Source organism: Haliotis cracherodii, unplaced genomic scaffold, assembly GCF_022045235.1.
Source record: "Haliotis cracherodii isolate W230 unplaced genomic scaffold, xgHalCrac1.p SCAF_33, whole genome shotgun sequence".
Lineage (NCBI taxonomy): Eukaryota > Metazoa > Mollusca > Gastropoda > Lepetellida > Haliotidae > Haliotis > Haliotis cracherodii.
The window spans coordinates 586,502-607,857 of NW_027266290.1; the positions used below are offsets into that span (position 1 = coordinate 586,502).

The following is a 21,356-nucleotide window of genomic DNA, read 5'->3' on the forward strand; positions in this document are numbered from 1 at the left end:
GGGTACAACCGGTGGGTCAGGATACGCTCACCTTTTCACGAACAAGCGGTATCCTCATATCTTGACTCATTACTCGTACAGTGAACCTTTCAGTGTTTAATGTTTTTTTTCACTAGAGGCACTATGAATCGATCACATTGGTTCAATGTTTAAAGCCCTTTCAAGTTGATAGTGTTGAAAACGTAGCGAGACATATTATCAATATCTTACAGAAAACATAATGTGACCTCCGAGAGCTTTTCCTCACAGCACTAATGCAAAAGCCGTGCTCTTCTTGTTCCTAAATTCAATCATCGGTCATTTGCGCCTCTCCTTAAATTACTTCACAAACGCATACAAATTCCTGCATAGCCATTTTTATGTAAAGTGATATAATTCATATATCTATTTGAACGCATCTCATATTCTATCAGGGGCAGTCGGGTAGCCTAGTGGTTAAAGCGTTCGCTCGTCACGCCGAAGACCCGGGTTCGATTCCCGTGTGAAACCCATTTCTGGTGTCCCCCGCCGTGATATTGCAGGAATATTGCTAAAAACGGCGTAAAACTACACTCACTCACTCACTCACTCACTTATATTCTATCAGTCTTTCTGCTATCATACCTTGCACGTTAAGGACCTCACGAGGGCACATTATCGCACAGAGGTCAACAGTCTAACGCCCGGGGATTCATTCGTTCCTGTTTGGGTAACTTTTATCTGGAAAGTGTACAGGCGGTCAGACAAACAGGATGTTCTGATTTAAACATACACCCACGATTGTAAAGATTTAGCAAACGCCTAGGATTACAACAAGCGTTGTAAGGCGTTGCTACGTCAGTCACATCAAGGGCGGCTGTGTGTGTATGTATGTACATATTTGGCGGTCATCGACTGGCGATATCATGCAGGGGTCTAACGAACCGGCAAACCCCAGTAGACCTGTCTCCGTGTTTATGATACAATAACCGAGGTGTATGGCATGCCATTGGGATATTAAACATGAAATACTATTGAATTTAGGTCCTTACCAGTTTAATAATTATCTTGACTGTTTGAAACTGTTTGTCACTCAGAGAAAGATGTATCGTTTATCTGATCAAATTGTGTATAACTGAAACGTTATTTATTTTGATAATATGAATTGAAATTCTGTTTTGGTTAGACACTTTCAACTCAGTAAAGACCGTCCTTATCTTGTCAGCAGCCGTTTTTTAAGTTGTTTTTAAAACTTCGATTCTTTTTGTTGCTGATTTAAGATGTTGCATTAAACATTAACTTGCATCCCGTAGTCATGCTAGGATCCGCTTGTGATCGAATCCAAGACTGGCCTCACATTATACTTGGTCGGTAGCACAGTGCTTCCGACCATGCTAATTTGTGTCTTTTGGTTGGAATTTTGCGAAAGGTCAGCAAAGCCCTCATTACTACACAGTCGGCAATACTTTATAAATGAGAATATATTTATTATCATGCCTTTATGTGGCATTCAATATATTCAAGATACTTTGTTTAATACCATGTGTCAGTCGTTCACACATGGAATGACATATAAATAGTGTGAATACGGCTGTATTTCAACTTTGTTACAGACACATCATGTTTGTAACACTACCTATGTGGCAAGTTTGCAGCTTATGGCTGAGATTGAAGGTCAAGGTAACTAGACCGGAAGTGTATATATCTTTCTTACTAGTAAGGTAGATAGAGGCACTGGATCTTCTGGTTTAACGTTGTATTGCAATATGTACAAATCATCTTGCCCAGGCAAGGGAGTTAACTGACTTTAGAAGTCCAGTTTCCACCTTTGCCGAACCAGGCTGGAATTTCTGGGTTCGACCGTAGCGCGTCTAGTGGCTATTACGAGTTATGTCCCTTCTACGTACCTTCTATTGACCAATCAGATTCCACCTCTCATATCACTTGCTTTTAGTTCAAACAAAATGGAGGCGCCCAGTCAAGACGATCTGATCGATAATCAAAATCTATATTGTAATAAAACGGGTCTTACTATGCGAAGTATTATGTACAGACCGCCGTCATACAGCTAGATTATATTGCTGCGTGCGGCGTTAAACAAAAACACAACAACAAAAAAAAACATTCGCGAAGTGCATCAAATCACATTAGCACCTGGATTAAAAACATGAAAAGATTTGGAAAATATCTGTTGACGCAGAGTTGGCGGTACATATGCTTGGCAAATCCTACCACCGACCGAAATCTGCCATATGAAGTGGATGTCGATTTTGTTGCCCGATTTTGATTGGACTTTGCATAGACTCGTTAGTCCAGCCAAAATATATATCCATAATTCTTGCCTAGTTCGGTAAGGGTGGAAACTGGACTTCTATAGTCAGTTAGTTCCCTTGGCTCGGGAAGATGTGCATCAATAAACCAACAGTGCAAGTGACTTTCTTGTAAGGTTGTCTGCAACCATTTTACTATTTATGGTATTAGGCAAGGCTTTACATTTGCACTAGTGTGACGTTCCATTTGATTAGCTTTGTATTATTTTGATCAACCTATTGGATAAACTGATATGTAACAGGAGGGATGTGCTGAAAAGTAAAAGTTAAGGGTCATGCAGGAAAAGGTGATGATAGGGTTGCTTTCTTGTGTAACGCAAACATCGGAAATAATTTTGAAACAAAGAACAACAACACGCTAAGCTGATATACCAAATACTTAACATCATTATCAGTAAAAATGGCGGAGTGTGGACTTGTTGGGTTACGAGTTAGAATAGGCCGCCAGTCACCTACGCTTGTCGTAAGAAGCGACGTATTTAATCGGATGGTCAGGTTCGGTGACTTGGTTGATTGCGCACTCCGACGACGTGGGACGTGCTCATGATATCAATCACTATTTTGTGGCGTTAAGCAACAAGCAAACGGGAAAATTTAACTCCGGTGTTAACGTGTATAATTTCTGCTCAACGGCTTAGGAAAAGCGAGTAAGTTTGCGTAATATGTCAAGAAAAGATGCTTATATATCTGTACCACATACGCAATCCTCTACTTTTAGAAAGAGGGCATTTCAATATGCATCAGCCATAAAATGGAATGCGTTGTCATGACATTAAATCTTCGCCACATCTGACAATCGTCAAGAACATAACGATAACTCTACTTTTCAAAATATCATTTCCTAATTCATCTCCACTGTCCTTCATATTATTATCTGTATCAAAAACTCACAATGCAGCGTGTTCATTTTGAGCTCTGCAAATGAATTAATAACTATTATTTTATTATCATGTACAGATTAAAATACATTAATGCAGCAAAGAGGGTTTGGGTGATCCTGGCAAAGTCAGGCTGGTTAGGCTCATCATCACCTAAGTGCCCTTGCCCCCACTATACGCAGCCCAGACAACGAATGGGACTTCTCCAAGGAAGCGCTGCCTAGTCGAACCCACCGATAACTTTTCGGAGCAAGTATAGACTCCCCCACATTGCAGCCTTCTGCATGACCCAGATTATCAGAAGGGCTGTATTCTTGGCGGTACACCCGGGTACTCTCCCAATGTCAGACAACTGATTTGGGAGGTACCAAACCTAAGGCAGCGAGAAAAATGAGGAGCCGGAGAACTTGGTACGCTGGACGCAAGCGTGACATTTCGACATATTTGCCATGTTTTTCCTGTATCTTGTCAATCACATTAGTGTCAAAAGGGACAGAAGCTTCAATGATATAAATGATTTCATTGGATTTATCAAAAAGGACAAGATCAGGTTTGTTGGCCTGGATAGGTCTCAGGCTGTATACGGGCCTATTCCAAAGAACTTTGTATTTATCATTTTCCATGACGCCCTCTACATATTCTTGGTCGTACCATGACGGTAGTAAAAGGATCGAGCCATTCCATCATGTCGCTTTAGAAACTGGAATTGTGCCAATTATTATTATTGTGATGATGATTATATTGTCGCAGGTCAAGGACCTTTATTGCTCAAGAAATATCCAAGGGTAAGCTACTGATATGATCACGTTTTGATTTGAAACCAGTAAAACATCGTCACACACATACAGACACACACAAGAACGCACACCAGCTAAAGGTTCAAGGTCTTCGACAGTGACATACGCTTACGAAACAAGCAATGGCGTTTAGTCTTTCCTCAAGGTGAGCGTATATCAGATGAGTGTTTAGGAAGTGGACAGACAGACTTGACACATTGTACATATGCGTGTTTCGAACTGACCTCCGGGCATCTACCCTACCTTACAATGAGATACCGAGGAACAGAATGTCCCATGAATGTGTGGCATGTATGGTAATACCGTCCTTGTACTCCCATTAACGGCGATTCAGCTGATGTAGACTTTACCCCGTGAAGATACGGGTTACAATTGGGTTTCAGCAACCGATGCTTGTCGTAAGAGGCAACTAATAAATGGGATCGGGCAGTCAGGCTCGCTGACTTGGTTTACTGCATGTCATCGTATCCTAATAGCGTAGATCGATGCTAATGATGTCAATCACTGGATTGTCTGATCCAGACTCGATTATTTACAGACCGTAGGTAAAATACCTGGAATATTGCTTGGTGCGGCGTTAAACAACAAACAAATGTAGTAGGTGTTCATGCCCCGGTGAATTATCACACTTTGAACCAATAAATACCCATTCTCGATTTCCCTGACAAGTTGCTATGGCGTCTCTGTGATACTGATAACAACCGCCTAAATCTGGTATCCTTTAGTTTGTTTGTGAGTGAGTGAGTGAGTGAGTGAGTGAGTGAAAATAGAGAATCCCACCCGAGTGTCTTTTGATATCAAATATATCACCACTCGTTGATAAAAGTGGCAAAAATCCTCGGCAAGCCTCGGAATTTTTCCACTTTTATCAACTCGTGTTGATATATTTGATATCAAAAGACACTCGGGTGAGATTTTATTTATCATCCATCATCATTCTTCCAACTTTTTTAGTTTGTAGACAGTAATTAGCAGTGTCTACACTGAAAAAGTACTGCTAACAGCTTCAGAAGCAGAGCCATTAGTGATGTCATTTGATTGTGACGTCATGGTAGCAAGAGACGTCACAATGGCCTGCAAAGCATTGTGATGAAATTTCATTGCAGCGATATCTACAGTGTAGATATCGCTTGATCTCATCCAAGCGATATCTCCCGTGGGAGCCAGTTTTGGATGATAATGTGTTTTACGCCACCTTTCAAATATTCCAGTCATACAACCGCGGGGAATACCAGGAATCAGCTCTGGGTGACGAGCGAACTCTTTCAGCACTAGGCTACCCCCACCACACATCTATGTTTCAATAATAACACAATACATAATTATTTTCTATAAATGAGTTTCATGCGCTATTTAGCTCAGGTTCAGTTCTAACCATTACAATATTGCAGAAATAATCCATACAAACAATTGCACCATCTGTATATGACCCAGTACTGTGCATGCCATTTGTAGATTGCAATAGAAATCTCCACATCGGAAAATTAAATACAATCTTTGGAAATGGATGACAAGACATTTATTAGTGTTCTGCCAATCAAGCAGCGCGCACTGTCAAACATTTGTCCTTATAAGAACACGTCCAATTTAAGCATTTTTTCGTAGGTTTTCACTTGTATGATGGCTTCATGGCGTGAGTCTCCGCTTGGACAAGACCTACGAGTGTTTGTCTTGCGTGTCCTGATTGGACGATACACTATGACGTCATGATGTGACTATTTTGTAGGAGAACTTGACGCCACTGTTCATGGTCCAGATTTCATCGGAATGGAAGTGTAGCAGGAGGGAGCTTGAGTTGTAGACGATCGGGTTCTTCACATACGTGCCGCAGTACCTAAACCAAAGCATGAGAGGGAATGAGTGAGTGAGTATGGTTTTACGCAATATTCCAGCAGTACCACGGCGGGGGACACCAGAAATTGGCTTCACACATTGTACCCATGTCGGGAATCGAACCCGGGTCTTCGGCGTGACGAGCGAACTCTTTAACCACGAGGCTACCCGACCGCCCCCAATGCATGAGAATAAGGTTTACTGTTTTATATGTCAGAGAGTGAGATACATTTAACGCCGCTTTAAACACAATTTCACTCGCCTTTAAACAGTGTGGATGCTTAATGCGGGATAAAAGCCCAAACTGATCTTAGACTTTCACTTTGGTAAAATACAGGAGCACGGGTATGGTGCTGACAAACCTAGACACATCAGGGTGAATCTGGGATTCGAACCCACAATCATAGGTTTCTTGAACGCCTAAGGGATGTAACTGTGCACAGCCTTGGACGACTGGTTTGCGGTTTCTGCGTTCCTTATAAGGGTGGTCTCAGTAGCATATATATCTCAACAAAGGAGATATAATGACCAAGGAAAATCATTCCATATTTTTAAAACTTTTTCCACTCCATATTGTATTTTGGATGATGACAGCAAAAGCGACTTACCTTTGACCCACTTTGTTTAAGCCGTACACTTTGACCTCCAAATAGTCACAAGCACACCACTGGCAGTCCAGTTCGTTGTCTGTGTCAAACGCGTCGAAGGTCAACACGATGTTGGAACGAGGAGGACCCTAAAATGACAGGACATATTGACGTAGAGGATGCTGTTATAGCATTGACATGAGGAAACATTATAAACATCCGGTGACGTCATCCCATTGTTCACTACTGGGTTTTTCTCCTTTGAGCAAGTACCTGGACGGCGGGGGACATGGGCTTATCACATTGTACCCATGGGGAATCGAACCCGGGTCTTCGGCGTGACGAGCGAACGCTTTAACCACTAGGCTACCCTACCGCCCTGGAGCCACTTTGAATATACACTGGCAGGTTTCACCTTCCCAGTAAGTCCTGATTTGAGTTTTTACTTCTTTAAAGTAAGACCTAAGGTTTTACTTTGACTCATGATTTATTAGGTATTACTATTATTAGGTGAACTATATCAATTAACTCGCATCTGCATTGTAATGTTGAGTTTTTAATGGTTGAAAGTCAAGATTTTGTCACACGAAAATCGACATTGTATTTAACATACCTTTTTCAGGGTCTATTATCCCATTGATACATAAATTCGAAATTATCACCCTGTTGGTTGATGTGTAAGACTGACGTGAATAAAAATATTTAAAAAAATTAATCTCGTTGGTGCTACAACTATCCTTGCAGCGTATCAGCCTATATTCGAGGATAAAAAATCTGAACTTTTGACCTTGAATTTATAGGCTCACAGAAGTACTACTTGAGCCAATGAAATCCATTCTTTCATTAACTCACCTGAATCAACCAATAGCAGTCAGCGTTTTGTGGATAATCCATAGGGTAGTCAGGTGTTTGAAGTGACCCGGATGTGGCGTTCAGCACGCCCCCACAATCTGCAATAATAACAGAATTGAGTATACACACTTCACGTCGTCTATTCGTTCAAATGCCAAGAAATAGTCAATGGTCCTTCATATTTGAGCATTTACAAAACCTACCACACACAGGGAACCAGACAGACACAAACCCCACTTGGTAATAACCTTGAATTTCAATAGTAAAGATATGACGGGACTTTAAATAAGGGGTTTACACTTACAATGACACAGGGTTTCTTTTTTCCGGTTATCAGGGAACCTATGTGTGAACTATTACAAACTATAATTTTTTTTAACTCGCATCTATTATATTACAAACTACAGATTTTCGGCATATATATAGTGACTGCTAAACGCAAATTGCTTCATGGATAACATGTATCTGGCACAAGTGATTACAAAATGTACACATAATCACAACGTCTATTCAGTGAGCGATATACCTCTACACACTGAATTGCTATTAAATACGTCGCTAAAAGGGTCGATAATTTGAATTAGTCGAATCTGTCTAAACTGGAATCAGCCTAATCCGGATCTCTGTCAACACGATCCCGACTTATCTACGTTCATTTATCATCGAAATCTTTAATACGATATTTAATAAATGTATGGAAAATCTGAATATAAAAAAGCAAAAATATTGAAAGCAATTTGTATTTATATTTTCAACTGACTTTTATCCGAGGCCATCAGCTGATCGCAAGTGTCGCCGGTCAGTCCTTCTGGACACACGCACGTGCAGTCAGGACCCACGTAGCCATTGTTGTTGCAGATCTTGTGGGTGGTGCAGTGGTCTGAAAAAACAATCCCGACTTATCAACATTTTGAGTTGGTGAATTTAACGCTTTGAATAGCATTCCGGACATAACAGGCAGTTATAGCCTGGTAGAAAATCTGAAGATGACGAAGAGGTGTACAACTTGAGCAGTTAACTACTGTTTGTTTGTTTGTTGTTTAACGCCGCACTCAGCAATATTCCATCTATATGACGACGTTCTGTAAATAATCGAGTCTGGACCAGACAATCCAGTGATTGACAGCATGAACATCGATCCACGCATTTGGGATCGATGACATGTATCAACCAAGTCAGCGAGCCTGACCATCCGATCCCGTTTGTCGCCTTTGCGACAAGCATAGTTATTTATTAATTTATTATTTATTATTTATCTCATATAACATAACACACATCACGTGGATCTACCATGACGTGGCAATATTTATTTTCAGCGTATATAATACGTATAAAAGGGTGAATATGTATATATACACAGTAGCAATCATTCAAACTAAGTTGGACCGAGCGAGTTAATATAAAAGTCAACGCCAGAGAATAACCAGTCTCGATTGTTCGCTAAAACAGATTCCTTTGGGCGTACAGGGCAAAACAGAGGTGACGATTATATGAATGAATCACTGAAATGTAAGTACATATATTGGTTCATAAAGTGTCAAATGATATGTTCACAACGTATTGTACGCTGTTGAAGAGTGTGAGTGAGTGAGTTTGGGATTACGCCACTTTTAGAAATATTCCAGCAATATCACGTCGGGGACACCAGAAATGGGCTTCACACATTGTACCCATGTTAGGAATGGAATAATGTCTCCATTTGATATAAGAAGTTATGTCTTTATACTACTGAATACATCAAATGTTTGTTTGTTTGTTGTTTAACGCCGCACTCAGCAATATTCCAGCTATATGACGGCGGTCTGTAAATAATCGAGTCTGGACCAGCCAATCCAGTGATTGACAGCATGAACATCGATCCACGCAATTGGGATCGAAGACATGTATCAACCAAGTCAGCGAGCCTGACCACCCGATCCCGTTAGTCGCCTTTACGACAAGCATAGTCGCCTTTTACGGCAAGTATGGGTTGCTGAATCTTCACGGGTCAGTTAACTACTGAGTCTATATTTCAACCACTTTGGTAGAATCCACGAACAGGGTATCAGTGCGTTTCAATCAAGGATCTAAATTCAGGGAGAGTCTGGGATTGAAACCTGGGATCCTGGGACTCCTAAGGGACGCGACTCTGCACAGCGAATTGTTGCCCCATGGACGATGGAGCTGTGGATTCAGGCGTAGTCATCTATTGAGATATGTGTTAATTTGTTGTTTAACGCCGCACGCAGCATTATACCAGCTGCATGACGGCGGTATGCAAGTTATCGAATCTGGACCAGACAATCCAGTGATTATCCAGTGAAAGTTCAATTTATTTGCAACGATCCACGGCGCCGGGGCACGACGACGCGCCATCGAGCCTGACCACCCGGTCCATTTACTCTATTCTGTTATAGGGAGGCACGGGTGGCTCAGTCGTGTAAAGCGCCGCGATTCGCTGTGCAGAGTTGCGTCCCTTAGGCACGCCAGTAACCTATGATTGTGGGTTCGAATCCCGGTTCGCCCCGATTATGTTTCTAGGTTTGTCAGCACCATACCCGTGCTCGTGGGTTTCACCGAAGTGGTAAAAGTCTGAGACCTGCATCACTTCGGGCTTTCCTCCCACATTAAGCTGACACGCCGTGATATAACTGGAATACTGTTAACAGCGGCGTTAAACCCAACTCACTCACTATTCTGTTATACCGCCAGCGGAGGCTGCAGGGGAACTACTGTAACCTTTTAAGAGTATTCCAGTTATATCGCGGCGTGTCAGTTTAATGTGGGAAACATAATCGGGGCGAACCAGGATTCGAACCAACTATCATAGGTTTCTGGCGTGCCAAGGGGACGCAATTCTGCACAGCGAGGACCGGGCCCCCCGTGCCCCCCATAGAAGAAAGCTCTGAAAGGATGAAGTGATGACTTACCGTTACATTTATACAAGTCATTAGCCAGCTGCACGTCTAGGAAGCTAAGGTCCTTTCTCTGCCCAATGATCATCTGTAGATGGGGGTCATGTGTCCGGACAGTCAATCCGCCATTCTTGGAGAACGCCTGCATAAACATGGCATTGACATTTTGAATCCCTAGTTGTCATGAAGGTGAATGAGTGAGTGTGGTTTCACGCCGCTTTAGCAACATTCCAGTAATATCACGGCGAGGGACAGCAGAAATGGGCTTCACACATTTTACTCATGTGGGCAATCTAAACCGGGCCTACGGCGTGACGAGCAAACGCTTTAACCACTAGGCTACCCAATCGCCTAGTTGTCATGGGAACCACGGTGATGCTCCAGTAGCATGTGGTTACAAAAAGCTTTAAAACGTGGAACCGCATGTTTATACCAAATATAAAATTACATGTGATAATGATTGTCACAAATCGCAAGACAGACGACTATGCCCAAAGAAACTGTTTTCTCGGTGTTCTGTCCATGAACGCTCTCCGCTTCCTGGGGAGTGTACACTTGTGATCTGACCACTAAATAATATTAAGTTATGATACCTACTGCACGTAGCTCATTATCGTGATGGTTTTCGTCTAAGGCGCCGCAATTCGCTGTGCAGAGTTGCGTCCCTTGGGCACGCCAGAAACCTATGATTGTGGGTTCGAATCCCGGTTCGCCCCGATTATGTTTTTTAGGTTTGTCAGCACCGTACCCGTGCTCGTGGGTTTCACCGAAGTGGTAAACGTCTGAGACCTGCATCACTTCGGGCTTTCCTCCCACATTAAGCTGACACGCCGTGATATGACTGGAATACTGTTAAAAGCGGCGTTAAACACAACTCACTCACTCATTCACTCGTGATGGTTTTACAACGACAAGATAAGAGTGGTTGAACGTAAGGCATGGTGAATGACCTACGGAGCAGATGTAGATATGAGAACTTGAGTATCAACTTACGATGGGTCTGTATGAGAGAGGACCAACTAAGATGGACCTGCATGAGATTAAAACGTACGCTGGAGTTGTATGAGTGATGGCTCTCTATGCGAGATTACAACATTACGATGCTCTATAGTAGAGAGATTGCCACATTACGATGGCTCTATAGTAGAGAGTAACAACTTACGATGGCTCTGTATAAGAGAGTAACAACTTACGATGGCACTGTAGGAGAGAGTAACATCTTACGACGGCTGTGTAGGAGAGTGTAACGACTTACGATCACCATGTAGAAAGAGAGTAACAACTTACGATGCTTCTGTATGAGGGGGTAACAACTTACGGTAACAACTTACGATGCTTCTGTATGAGAGATTGCTACATAATGATGGCTCTGTAGTAGAGAGTAACAACTTACGACGGCTGTGTAGGAGAGAGTAACGACTTACGATCGGTATGTAGAAAGAGTAACAACTTATGATGGCTCTGTATAAGAGAGTAACAACTTACGATCGCTATGTAGAAAGAGAGTAACAACTTACGATGGTTCTGTATGAGAGAGTAACAACTTACGATGGCTCCGTAGGAGAGAGTAACAACTTACGATGTCTCTGCAGGAGAGAGTAAGAACTTACGGTAGAGCTGTAATGCATTATGGAGCCATAGTCGTAAGGGAGGCCAAAGGTCCTGACCAGCTTGGACGTGTACTTCTTGAAGTCAGACTCTCTGGTGGGTATGATGTTGTTCTCGATGATGTCCACGTTAGCGTCACGGTCGGGTCGCGACTGTTCGTGAACGTAGCCTATCGTGTGACCCAACTCGTGTAAGATCGAACCTTTCTGATATGTAAAAAAACGTAAAAAATAAATTTACACAGGGATTTTACCGGGTTTTTCTATTTTTGAGTCTAGGGGCTCTAGGTTATTATTTGGGGGTCCATTTCGCAGTGCGGATATTTGCATCCATTCACAATGTGTATGAGTAATACCCTGTTAAATATGAAATCCAACCATTTTATATCAGTTCTTTGATGATGTAAAAACAGTTACTGTACAGAATTAAATACGTCGTTTATATCCCTCACTAGGCTAACACCAGTAAGGCAAAGATTATTATGATCTCATTAAACGTTCTCAGGTATGATATGATGCATCGTTTGAAAATAAACGTCGTAAATTGCATGCAATCCATTTCGTTTTGTTTTATTATTTGTTTAACGCTACACTTAGTAATACACTTGCAATATGACGGCGATCTAAAACTAACTAAATTTGTTCCATACAATCCAGGGACTGATATCAAGAGCATCAATCTACGCAATTGGGATACGATGACATGTATCAACCAAGTCAGCGAGCCTGACCACCCGATCCCGTTAGTCGCCTCTTACGGCAAGCATGGTCTGCTGAAAATCAATTCTAACCCAGATCTTCACGGGGGTAACTGTGATACTACTTACGCTGCACTGACCAACAGAAAGGTCTTGACCACCGGGTACCCTCCCAACCATTGTTCTACAGCTGGAAAGAAATCAACATATTTCAGGTCGTACATATTAAATACAAGAAATTGTGTAAATATTCGTGTCTTTACAGCTAGTTATTTACAAAATAGAAGTAGAAGCTGAAAAAATGCACAGTGAAGCTCGTGTTTGAAAAGCTAGGGTGTTTCCTTAAATAACAGACTGGTGAAAGTCAACTACTGTATGCCGGGGTTTATGTGGTCAACTGATTGATGCCTGAAGGTGGCAAGGTTTTTGTGTCTCTTGCAATGAGGGAGCTAGAACTAGAGAGGAAGGACTACGTGGTTTGTTCTTGGACATGTTATATGGGGTTTTACGCCGCCTTCAGAAATATTCTATCAATACCACTGCTGGGGACCCCAAAATGGGATTCACATATTGTACCAATGTGGAGAATCGAACTGAGGGTGCTCTTGTACAAAATAACCTTAGCACTACGACAGTCGTAAGCCTATGTTAAGGTGTGGTAGTTACGATCACCTTAGCGCTAAGATCGCTTTGTACAACGACGCCCTGGACCTCGTCGCGACGAACCAACACTTTAAGCATAAGGTTACCCTGCGCCCAGGACATATTGTGACGTATCGTGACGTACCTTGAGCCGTTGGTGAAGCTGACGTAGTCGTCGTGCCCGAGCTGGGAGGCTAGGAGGGCTGACCTAGGGTAGAACCTGATACAGGTGCTGTTCTCCCACAGAGACATGGCATCTATCGCCCACTGGATCTGGTACTGCTCTGAAAAAGTGAGTAACTGAGTGAGTATGGTTTTACGCCGCTTTTAGAAATATTCAAACAATAACATGTCATCAAGGGATTCTTTGCATCTAAGAACTCAAACCCCACAACAAGTTGGTCACATACCCCTACGTCAGCCTAGTATGAAGAACATATACAGTAAAATGAGTGAGTGAGTATGGTTTTACGCCGCTTTTAGCAATATTCAAGCAATATCAGGGCGGGGGACGTCAATGTCGGGAATCGAACCCGGATCTTCGGCGTGACGAGCGAACGCTTTAACTTCTAGGCTACCCAACAGCCCCTACAGTAAACTGAGTATACAAATAATTTTGAGATAGCTGTGAGAGGGCAACATCAAGAATGGGCTACACACATTGTACACATGTTGGAATTCGAATGCTTTTACCATGTACTAGCCCGCCCCGAGGTCAATACAGTGACATCGAGAATACACAAGCGCCCTCCTCAAGGATATATGATACCGCCTCCGCGGTGATGTGGTTATGACCTTTGCCCGGAGAGGAATGTCGGAGGTTCGATTCCCGTCGGCGTCATGCCAAAAGACGGTGTTACACTGCCTGGCGCTCGGCATTAAGGGGATACCACAGGGACTGCTCGACTTGAATCAGTTTTCTGTCTGAATACAATCTCATTAAAATCAGACCTTAGTTCTCTCTACCGCTAAACAAAGATCTGAGGACACCTCATTACGGGTCACGTCAGAACGATCTTTCATCCGACCAATCATTGCGTCGCTTACCAGATTATGAAAGTGACAGTCTGAATGTGATTTCTAATCATGCAATCTCGAAAACTTTAACATGATGTATTCCGAACGCTAGTTAAGGGTTTAACGACTGAATCCTAACAATCTAGACCATCTATTAGCCATTCCAGAATGTTTTTTTTGTTCAGGTTTCAAATTTGTAATCGAGAATTTGTCAAAATTTGTCTCCAAGCGTAGTCGCCAATTTGAAATTTGTGCCGTAAAGTAAGAGAAAGCTGCCTTCTGATTGGCCATTCCATTGGTCGGTCAAAGTTCGCGCAAGGTCGGTCTGACGTGACCCCTAATGGGATGTCCTCAGATCTTTGTTTAGCGGTAGCGAGAACTAAGATCTGATTTTAATGAGATTGGTCTGAATGGTGAATGGCACACACACGCACGCATGCACGCACACACGCACGCACAAACACACACACACACACACGTGCATGCATGTCACTATGTAAGTGCAATAATTGTAGACGTTAAGCCCCATTTCACCTCACTTCTCAGGATTATGTCAATACATGTCAATACGACTGTCCCAAAACGATCAGCACACATCAACACTACATAGCACTACGTCTGTGACAATGCCATACAAATAAATGCGACTTGCTCTACGTACTGAGGCCCGATGTTATCTGGTACGGTACGGTGGCCTGCGGCCAGTGTCTCGTCACGTCAACGATGGCCTTCCGCTTCCAGGCCTCACTGGGCTCCGTCTCGCCGGAGTGAGTGGCGATGTACAAGCGCTGGAGCGGCGTCAGCACCATGTCGAACTCAAACTCAGGACTGTCCACATCAAGCTCCTCGTCTGGCTTCGGCAGACCATGTGAACTACGCAGCTGTAAGCGGGCAAGCGGGTCTCGCACATTCAGGGGCTGCGAAACAAAAGGTACATCACAGTGAGTGAGTATGTTTTTACGCCGCTGTTAGCAATATTCCAGCAATATCACGGCGGGGAACACCAGAAATGGGCTTCACACAATGTACCCATTTCTGGAATCGAACCCGGGTCTTCGGCGTGACGAGCAAACGCTTTAACCACTAGGCTACCAAATCGTCTGTATGAGTCAATGAACGCCAAACTGATATTAGTTGATGTTAATAGCTCTTTGCATTCAAGTCAAGAAGAAATTGATTTGACTGAATCTATTCAGACTTGGATTATTACATCAATAAATAGTATTATCATATGAGTCCCCGCATTGAAAGATGTACATAAATATGATTATGCCAGCATGTGATACATTGATTTATAATAATATCATTAGAGTAAAGTAATTTAGAATGCTCAACATAGGGACTTCATGAAAGCATGGGGGCGGTCGGTTAGCCTGGTGGTTAAACTTTCGCTCGTCGAGCCGAAGACCCGGGTTCGATTCCCGACATGGGTTCAATGTGTGAAGCCCATTTCTGGTGTCCCCCGCCGTGATATTGCTGGAATATTGCTAAAAGCGGCGTAAAACCATACTCACTCACTCACTCATGCAAGTATGGGCTTCAGAAACAACGCTTTTTGGGAATAAATTTGGCTCGGGTCGTAAGGTTCGCTGACTTTGTTGATGCATATTAACGTATCCCAATTGCGTAGATTAATTGTCATGATGCCAATCACTGGAGTGTCTGAACCAGACATGATTATTTACAGACCGCCGTCATATAGCCTGAATATTGCTGAGCCCGGCGTTAAACAACAAACAAACAAACAAACAAAAGTAATGGTTCGGAACGAAGGTCTTCCGTACTGAAGAGGTCGCGAGTTTTACTGTATAAAATACATTCACATTTACAATTAAAGCAACGTTTAACCGAATGTATTTGTCAGTCACTCCTTCACCTGTAAAATCGTCTAAGGATTCTCTAAAACTATAAACTATACAGTAAGCTACGGTTATAACGAACACAAAGGGACCACTAAGTTTAGTTCGTTATAACCGTAGCTCGTTATAAGCATATATACATCATATATACAGCAAATGTTGGACAAAATAGGTTCGTTAAATCCGTCAGTTCGTTATAAACGTGTTCGTTATAAAAGTAGTATTCTGTATTCTGAAGATTTGCGGGTGAGTATGGTATAACGCTGCTTTAAAAGTATTTTAGTTACATGTATACCACGGCGCGCCAGCTTGATGAAAAAAACAGACGTTTAACACTTCATTGAAACCAACAGCTGACAAACCAAGGATCATTATTAGGGCGAATCAAGGATTCCAATCTATAGTCATAGGATACTGGCACGCATAAGGGACAGAACTCTGCACCGCGAATTGCTGTGCATTAGACGACTGGTCCATACTGAAACAAGGATACTTTTAGTAGTGGTAGATTGGTTGGTTGGTTGGTTTGTTGTTTAAAGCGGCACTCAGCAATATTCCAGCTATATGACGGCGGTCTGTAAATAATCGAGTGTGGACCAGACAATCCAGTGATTAATATTATGAGCATCGATCCATGCAATTGGGATCGATGACATGCATCAACCAAGTCAGCGAGCCTGACCACCCGATCCCGTTTGTCGCCTTTTACGACAAGCATAGTCACCTTTTACGGCAAGCATGGGTTGCTGAAGACCTATTCTACCCCGGAATCTTCACGGGTCAGTGGTAAGAAGGAATATACAAGCTGCTTACCTGGTTATATCTAGGAGCTCCCAACGTGGCAGAAACAAAACATACCAGAAACAACAATGTCATGCAAGTGTCCATAGTCCAGTCACAGCAGGAATAATCTCTCTTCAAATATTCAAACGCGTAAACCGTTTCTTCTCCAATGTTTTCACCGATCAGGTTTAATGAATACTAAAATTCACAAACAAATCTCTTCTGTCACAAGTTCAATCAATGAGCCTTAATGTCTGCCTTTGAAATGTCGTAAACTGGACAAGAAACCAATATAATCTCTCTAATATCCGCCAAAGTGTTTCTTCCAGTATGAGGATAAGCTTCTTGCCAATGTGTTGTTCAATGTCGTGATGGTTCGTCTACCGCTGTGGCAATGGCCCGGGTTTTTATACCTTCGTTATCGGGATTGGTTGCGTGGGGATGGAAAACAATCGATAAACTCGTAAAAATGCAAGGAATCTCATTAGAAGAATTCTTAACTTTCCAGAATAAATCATTGCATTGACGTAGTTCTGTGACGTTGGCTATTTATATCGTTTTCTTTATATTTGGAAACTACCTCTAACGCCTCATTCATTTTCACCTAGACACTGTGGCATTCTCTAATCGCCTTGTTAATCGGATTAGGTATTCGACTTAACATTAAAGAGATAGTCAACTAATTAATTATACTTTTTCGTCACTGTTTGCTCGGGATGGGACAGCTATGCCAACAGGTAAAGCGTCAAGGAGTGACGTAAATCCCCATGTTAAACTACCTGTCGTATCAGACAAGGTGCACTCATACGCCCCTTTCTTTGTATGCTTCTGGAATAACCTAAGTCTATCGCTCATTTGCCATTGACAAATTGTGTGGAGCGTTTGACAGCAAGCTGTTAACAAAACTGATCGTCTCGATCTAATTAAAGTCAGATCTTTTATTTCTGTTGATACCTTTCTCCGTTAAGAGAGCGGTATCGAGTCGGAATAAAATATTTGATTATAATGAGATTGGCGATCGTCTGTATAACACCGAGTCATTCACGGAATTGTTCATGTATTTTATCATCATGTGTAAATTGACATTTTCAATGAATGTAAATCCAGAGTCACCGATAACAGTAAACGTTATTGATAGTAGCATTAGGTGCAAAGCGATACGACACAAACAGGTTTGGTTGATTGTTCAAAGCCGCACTCAGCAATATTCCAGCTATATGCCGGCGGTCTGTAAATAATCGAGTCTGGACCAGACAATCCAGTGATTGATATCATGAGCATCGATCCACGCAATTGGGATCGATGACATGCATCAACCAAGTCAGCAAACCTGACCACCCGATCCCATTAGTCGCCTTTTACGACAAGCATAGTTGCCTTTTACGGCAAGCATGGGTTGCTGAAGACCTTTTCTACCCCGGATCTTCACGGGTCTAATCACATTTGAAATAGATGTTGTCGTGATTCGTGTTAAATACAATAACAAAATATCAACAATGTATTCTAATGATAACAAAGGGTAGAAACTAACAAGAGAAGCCAACAGATGATTGGCGCTGATAGGTGATTAACAATAGACAATGGAAGCCAACACTTAACAGTAATTAGCGCTGTTAGTATGGAAGACAGTACTAAATAGTTAAGTGAAAACTTACTAAATTTTGCATTACACATTTCTTTCTCGTTTCTCTGCTCGATTTCAAATGTATCATTTTTAAAAAGTGCATTTGCGTCAATGCATGATCACATCTTGGAAACACCTGTTGAAAGAATAATTAATGTTATCAAATCCGGAATTCGTGTTGACAGAAATTGAACGGAATGCATAATTTATCTTGGTTTGCGTTTCCCCAAGTGAAAAGCAAGCTTAAGACTCGAGTGTTTCCAGCAGGTGTACTGATATTTCAGATATAGTGATTGACTGGTTTTGAGACCGTCTTTTACTTTTCAAGCAGTGCGCTGATTAGGAGACGGAAACCAGTAACATAAATCTTATTTGAAATCACCGTTGCTGGGATCCGCGCATGTTGGACATGCAGAACACTCGTGTTGTGGTTTCACCCTATTGAATTGCACAGGTGAGCTGGATGTCGAGGCTTCAACTTTTCATATTTAAACTAATTTTACCATTATGAATGTTGCAGTACATCATAAAACATCGGGATCGGGTGGTCAGGTTCACTGAATTGTTTAATGCATGTTATCGTATCCAAACTGCGTAGATCGATGCTCATGATGTCAATCACTGGATTGTCTGGTTCATGCTCAATTATTTACAGACCGCCGTCATATACCTGGAGGTGTGTTTAGCTCCGCGTTGAACAGTATTCCAGTCTTTTCACGGCGAGTGTACCATATACATATACTATAAATAAAAGAGATACAAACATTTCCACAATCATAAGAAATCTCTGCTAAAAGCAAAGTCAAGTGCACGATTCCGACTATATCGGGAGTATATGTTTATATACCACAATTAAATTGTGATGATGCAAGGTGTTCGCGAAAAGGACTTTTAAGAAAGACATTGCTCATAAAACGTTAAGTTTCCCAAAGGAAAACTGTTCTAAACTGAGAAGCAAAAAACACTTTACCTTTCAGTTGATTTTCTCAAAACTACAGTAAACTACGGTTATAACTAACTCAAAGTGACCTCGAATTTATGTTCGTTATAACCGTAGTTCGTTATAAGCATATATACAGCATAACGACAGCAAATTTTAGAGACAATAAAGTAAGTTCGTTATATCCGTCAGTTCGTTATAAGCGTGTTCGTTATAAACGTAGTTGACTGTATCTTAAGTTAGAGATATTATATCCAAACAATAAACAGTGCTGGTCTCAGCCAGCACTCAAAGAATATATCTGGTTTTATTTTTGAAAATATAATTTTATTTGAAAGTTTTAAAAACATGATTCGCACAATACACAACTGTTGATGGGTTTCTTAGACATCTCTGAAAATCAATAAATGTGTTTTTTTCGGCACCAATTCGGTGGGGGTCATGTGGTTTCTTACCCCAGTCTCCATTGAGCCAATATATTGTTACACCAGCTAATCGCCCAGCTACATAGTACCTTTTACAAACTGTTTCAGGAGTGATGGTTAAAATAAACTTTCAATTTCCAATTACATAATAAAACAAAATCGGTATACTTTCTTTTGCCCCTCGGTTAAAATCAGTTGTATGAGCGAAAAACAGTTGATATGTATTCAAGAACATAGTTAACATGTAATGTGTTTTGAGAGTTTTGATTATGATTTTACGCCACTTTTAGCAATATTCCAGCAATATCACGGCAAGGGACACCAGAAATGGGCTTCACATATTGTACCCATGTGGGACAGCGTTATGTACATATATAGAGGTAGATGTCATTGCAGATTGTGAAAATGATCCTACAAACAAACCTTAGGGCGTCCCTTGTCCCATAAGTACAGCTTCGAGCACGAGTACATGGGACCCCTCTCCACAAAACGATCATAGCGTTACGAATGGCGTAAGCTTGTTTATTGTTTAACGCCGTACTCAGCAATATTCCAGCTATATCACGGCGGTCTGATGATTTTGGATCTTTGGGTTTGAATTGGAACATGTTCTGAAATACAAGTTGTGTCTGCCCTGGGCTGCTGCAGATTCGAAGTCTTAGAGTGTTTCCGGTCTGCAAGTACGTCACAATGCTCTCATGCCGCACGACGTCGTCATCACACGTCACCGTCATACATGACATCCTGGTATCAGCTGTGAATGGATCCTGGGAAAATATACATCAGTTTATGGTGGCTGTGGCTTTCCACGCCAATGCTAATAAGGTGAGGTGAAATGGGGTTTAATGTCGCGTCCAAGATTATTGCACTTATACAGCGACGTGAATGCACATGTGTGTGTGTGTGTGTGTGTGTGTGTGTGTGTGTGTGTGTGTGTACTTGTGTACTTCCAGTTATATAACAGTGTGTCAGCTTAATGTGGGAAGCCCGAAGTGATGTAGGTCTCCGACGTTACCACTTCGGTGAAACTCACGAGCACAGGTATGGTGCTATCAAACCTATAATCATAACCTGGGAGAATCGGGATTCGAACCCACGCACGCCCAAGGGACGCAACTCCGCACAGCGAATTGCGGCGCCTCAGACGACTGGGCCACCCGTGCCCCCGCATCTGATATGAAATTGACTGGTCATAGAATGATTTTCAGGGATAGTCGACGATGCCACATGTGTCATGAATTATTATCACAACTCACAGCACCATATTCGGGCTCATGGGTTTTCCAAAATGGTGCATGTCGAAGACCACACATCAAGCTAACACGCCGTCATTAACTGAAATACTGTTCAAAGCGGCGCTAAACTCACACACTTCTCACAAGGAAAGCGGTCGCATTCGAGAACAAAGTCCGAGATCTGGATGCCGTACGACTCTAATAATGCTATATCATATAGCGCAGTGCACTCGTATTCCATACTTGACTTCTCGATGGAGCACAAACTATGTCGGCGTGCTTTAGACTATTGAAAAAAAGTCTGCCACATGTCTTTAAAGTAGAAATTGAGCTACTTTGTTAGTAGCGCAAGTTGTGTGTGTTTGTTGTTTAACGCCACACTCGGCGTTATTGTCTG

The 21,356-nt window shown here is 42.0% G+C and overlaps 1 protein-coding gene across 1 annotated transcript; it reads right to left on the reverse strand.

Moving 5' to 3' along the window:
- Positions 1-5,667: 5,667 nt before the first annotated feature.
- LOC139477358 (blastula protease 10-like) lies at positions 5,668-16,840 on the reverse strand. Its single transcript, XM_071259910.1, has 10 exons — positions 16,766-16,840; positions 14,755-15,010; positions 13,222-13,360; positions 12,564-12,624; positions 11,740-11,943; positions 10,145-10,271; positions 7,996-8,115; positions 7,236-7,333; positions 6,405-6,532; positions 5,668-5,797 (listed from the first exon to the last, which is right to left on the reverse strand). The coding sequence occupies exons 1-10, from the start codon at positions 16,838-16,840 to the stop codon at positions 5,668-5,670; spliced, it is 1,338 nt and encodes a 445-aa protein (XP_071116011.1).
- Between the last annotated feature and the right edge of the window lie 4,516 nt (positions 16,841-21,356).

Bases quoted from the DNA above. Each gene is read 5' to 3' on its own strand.
- LOC139477358 (XM_071259910.1), bottom strand. From the start codon at position 16,840: ATGGACACTTGCATGACATTGTTGTTTCTGGTATGTTTTGTTTCTGCC. The intron at 13,361-14,754 runs GTACGTAGAGCA...TCACTTTTTCAG, and splicing joins CCAGATAACATCGGGCCTCA to AGCAGTACCAGATCCAGTGG. The intron at 5,798-6,404 runs GTAAGTCGCTTT...GCTTTGGTTTAG, and splicing joins TTAAACAAAGTGGGTCAAAG to GTACTGCGGCACGTATGTGA.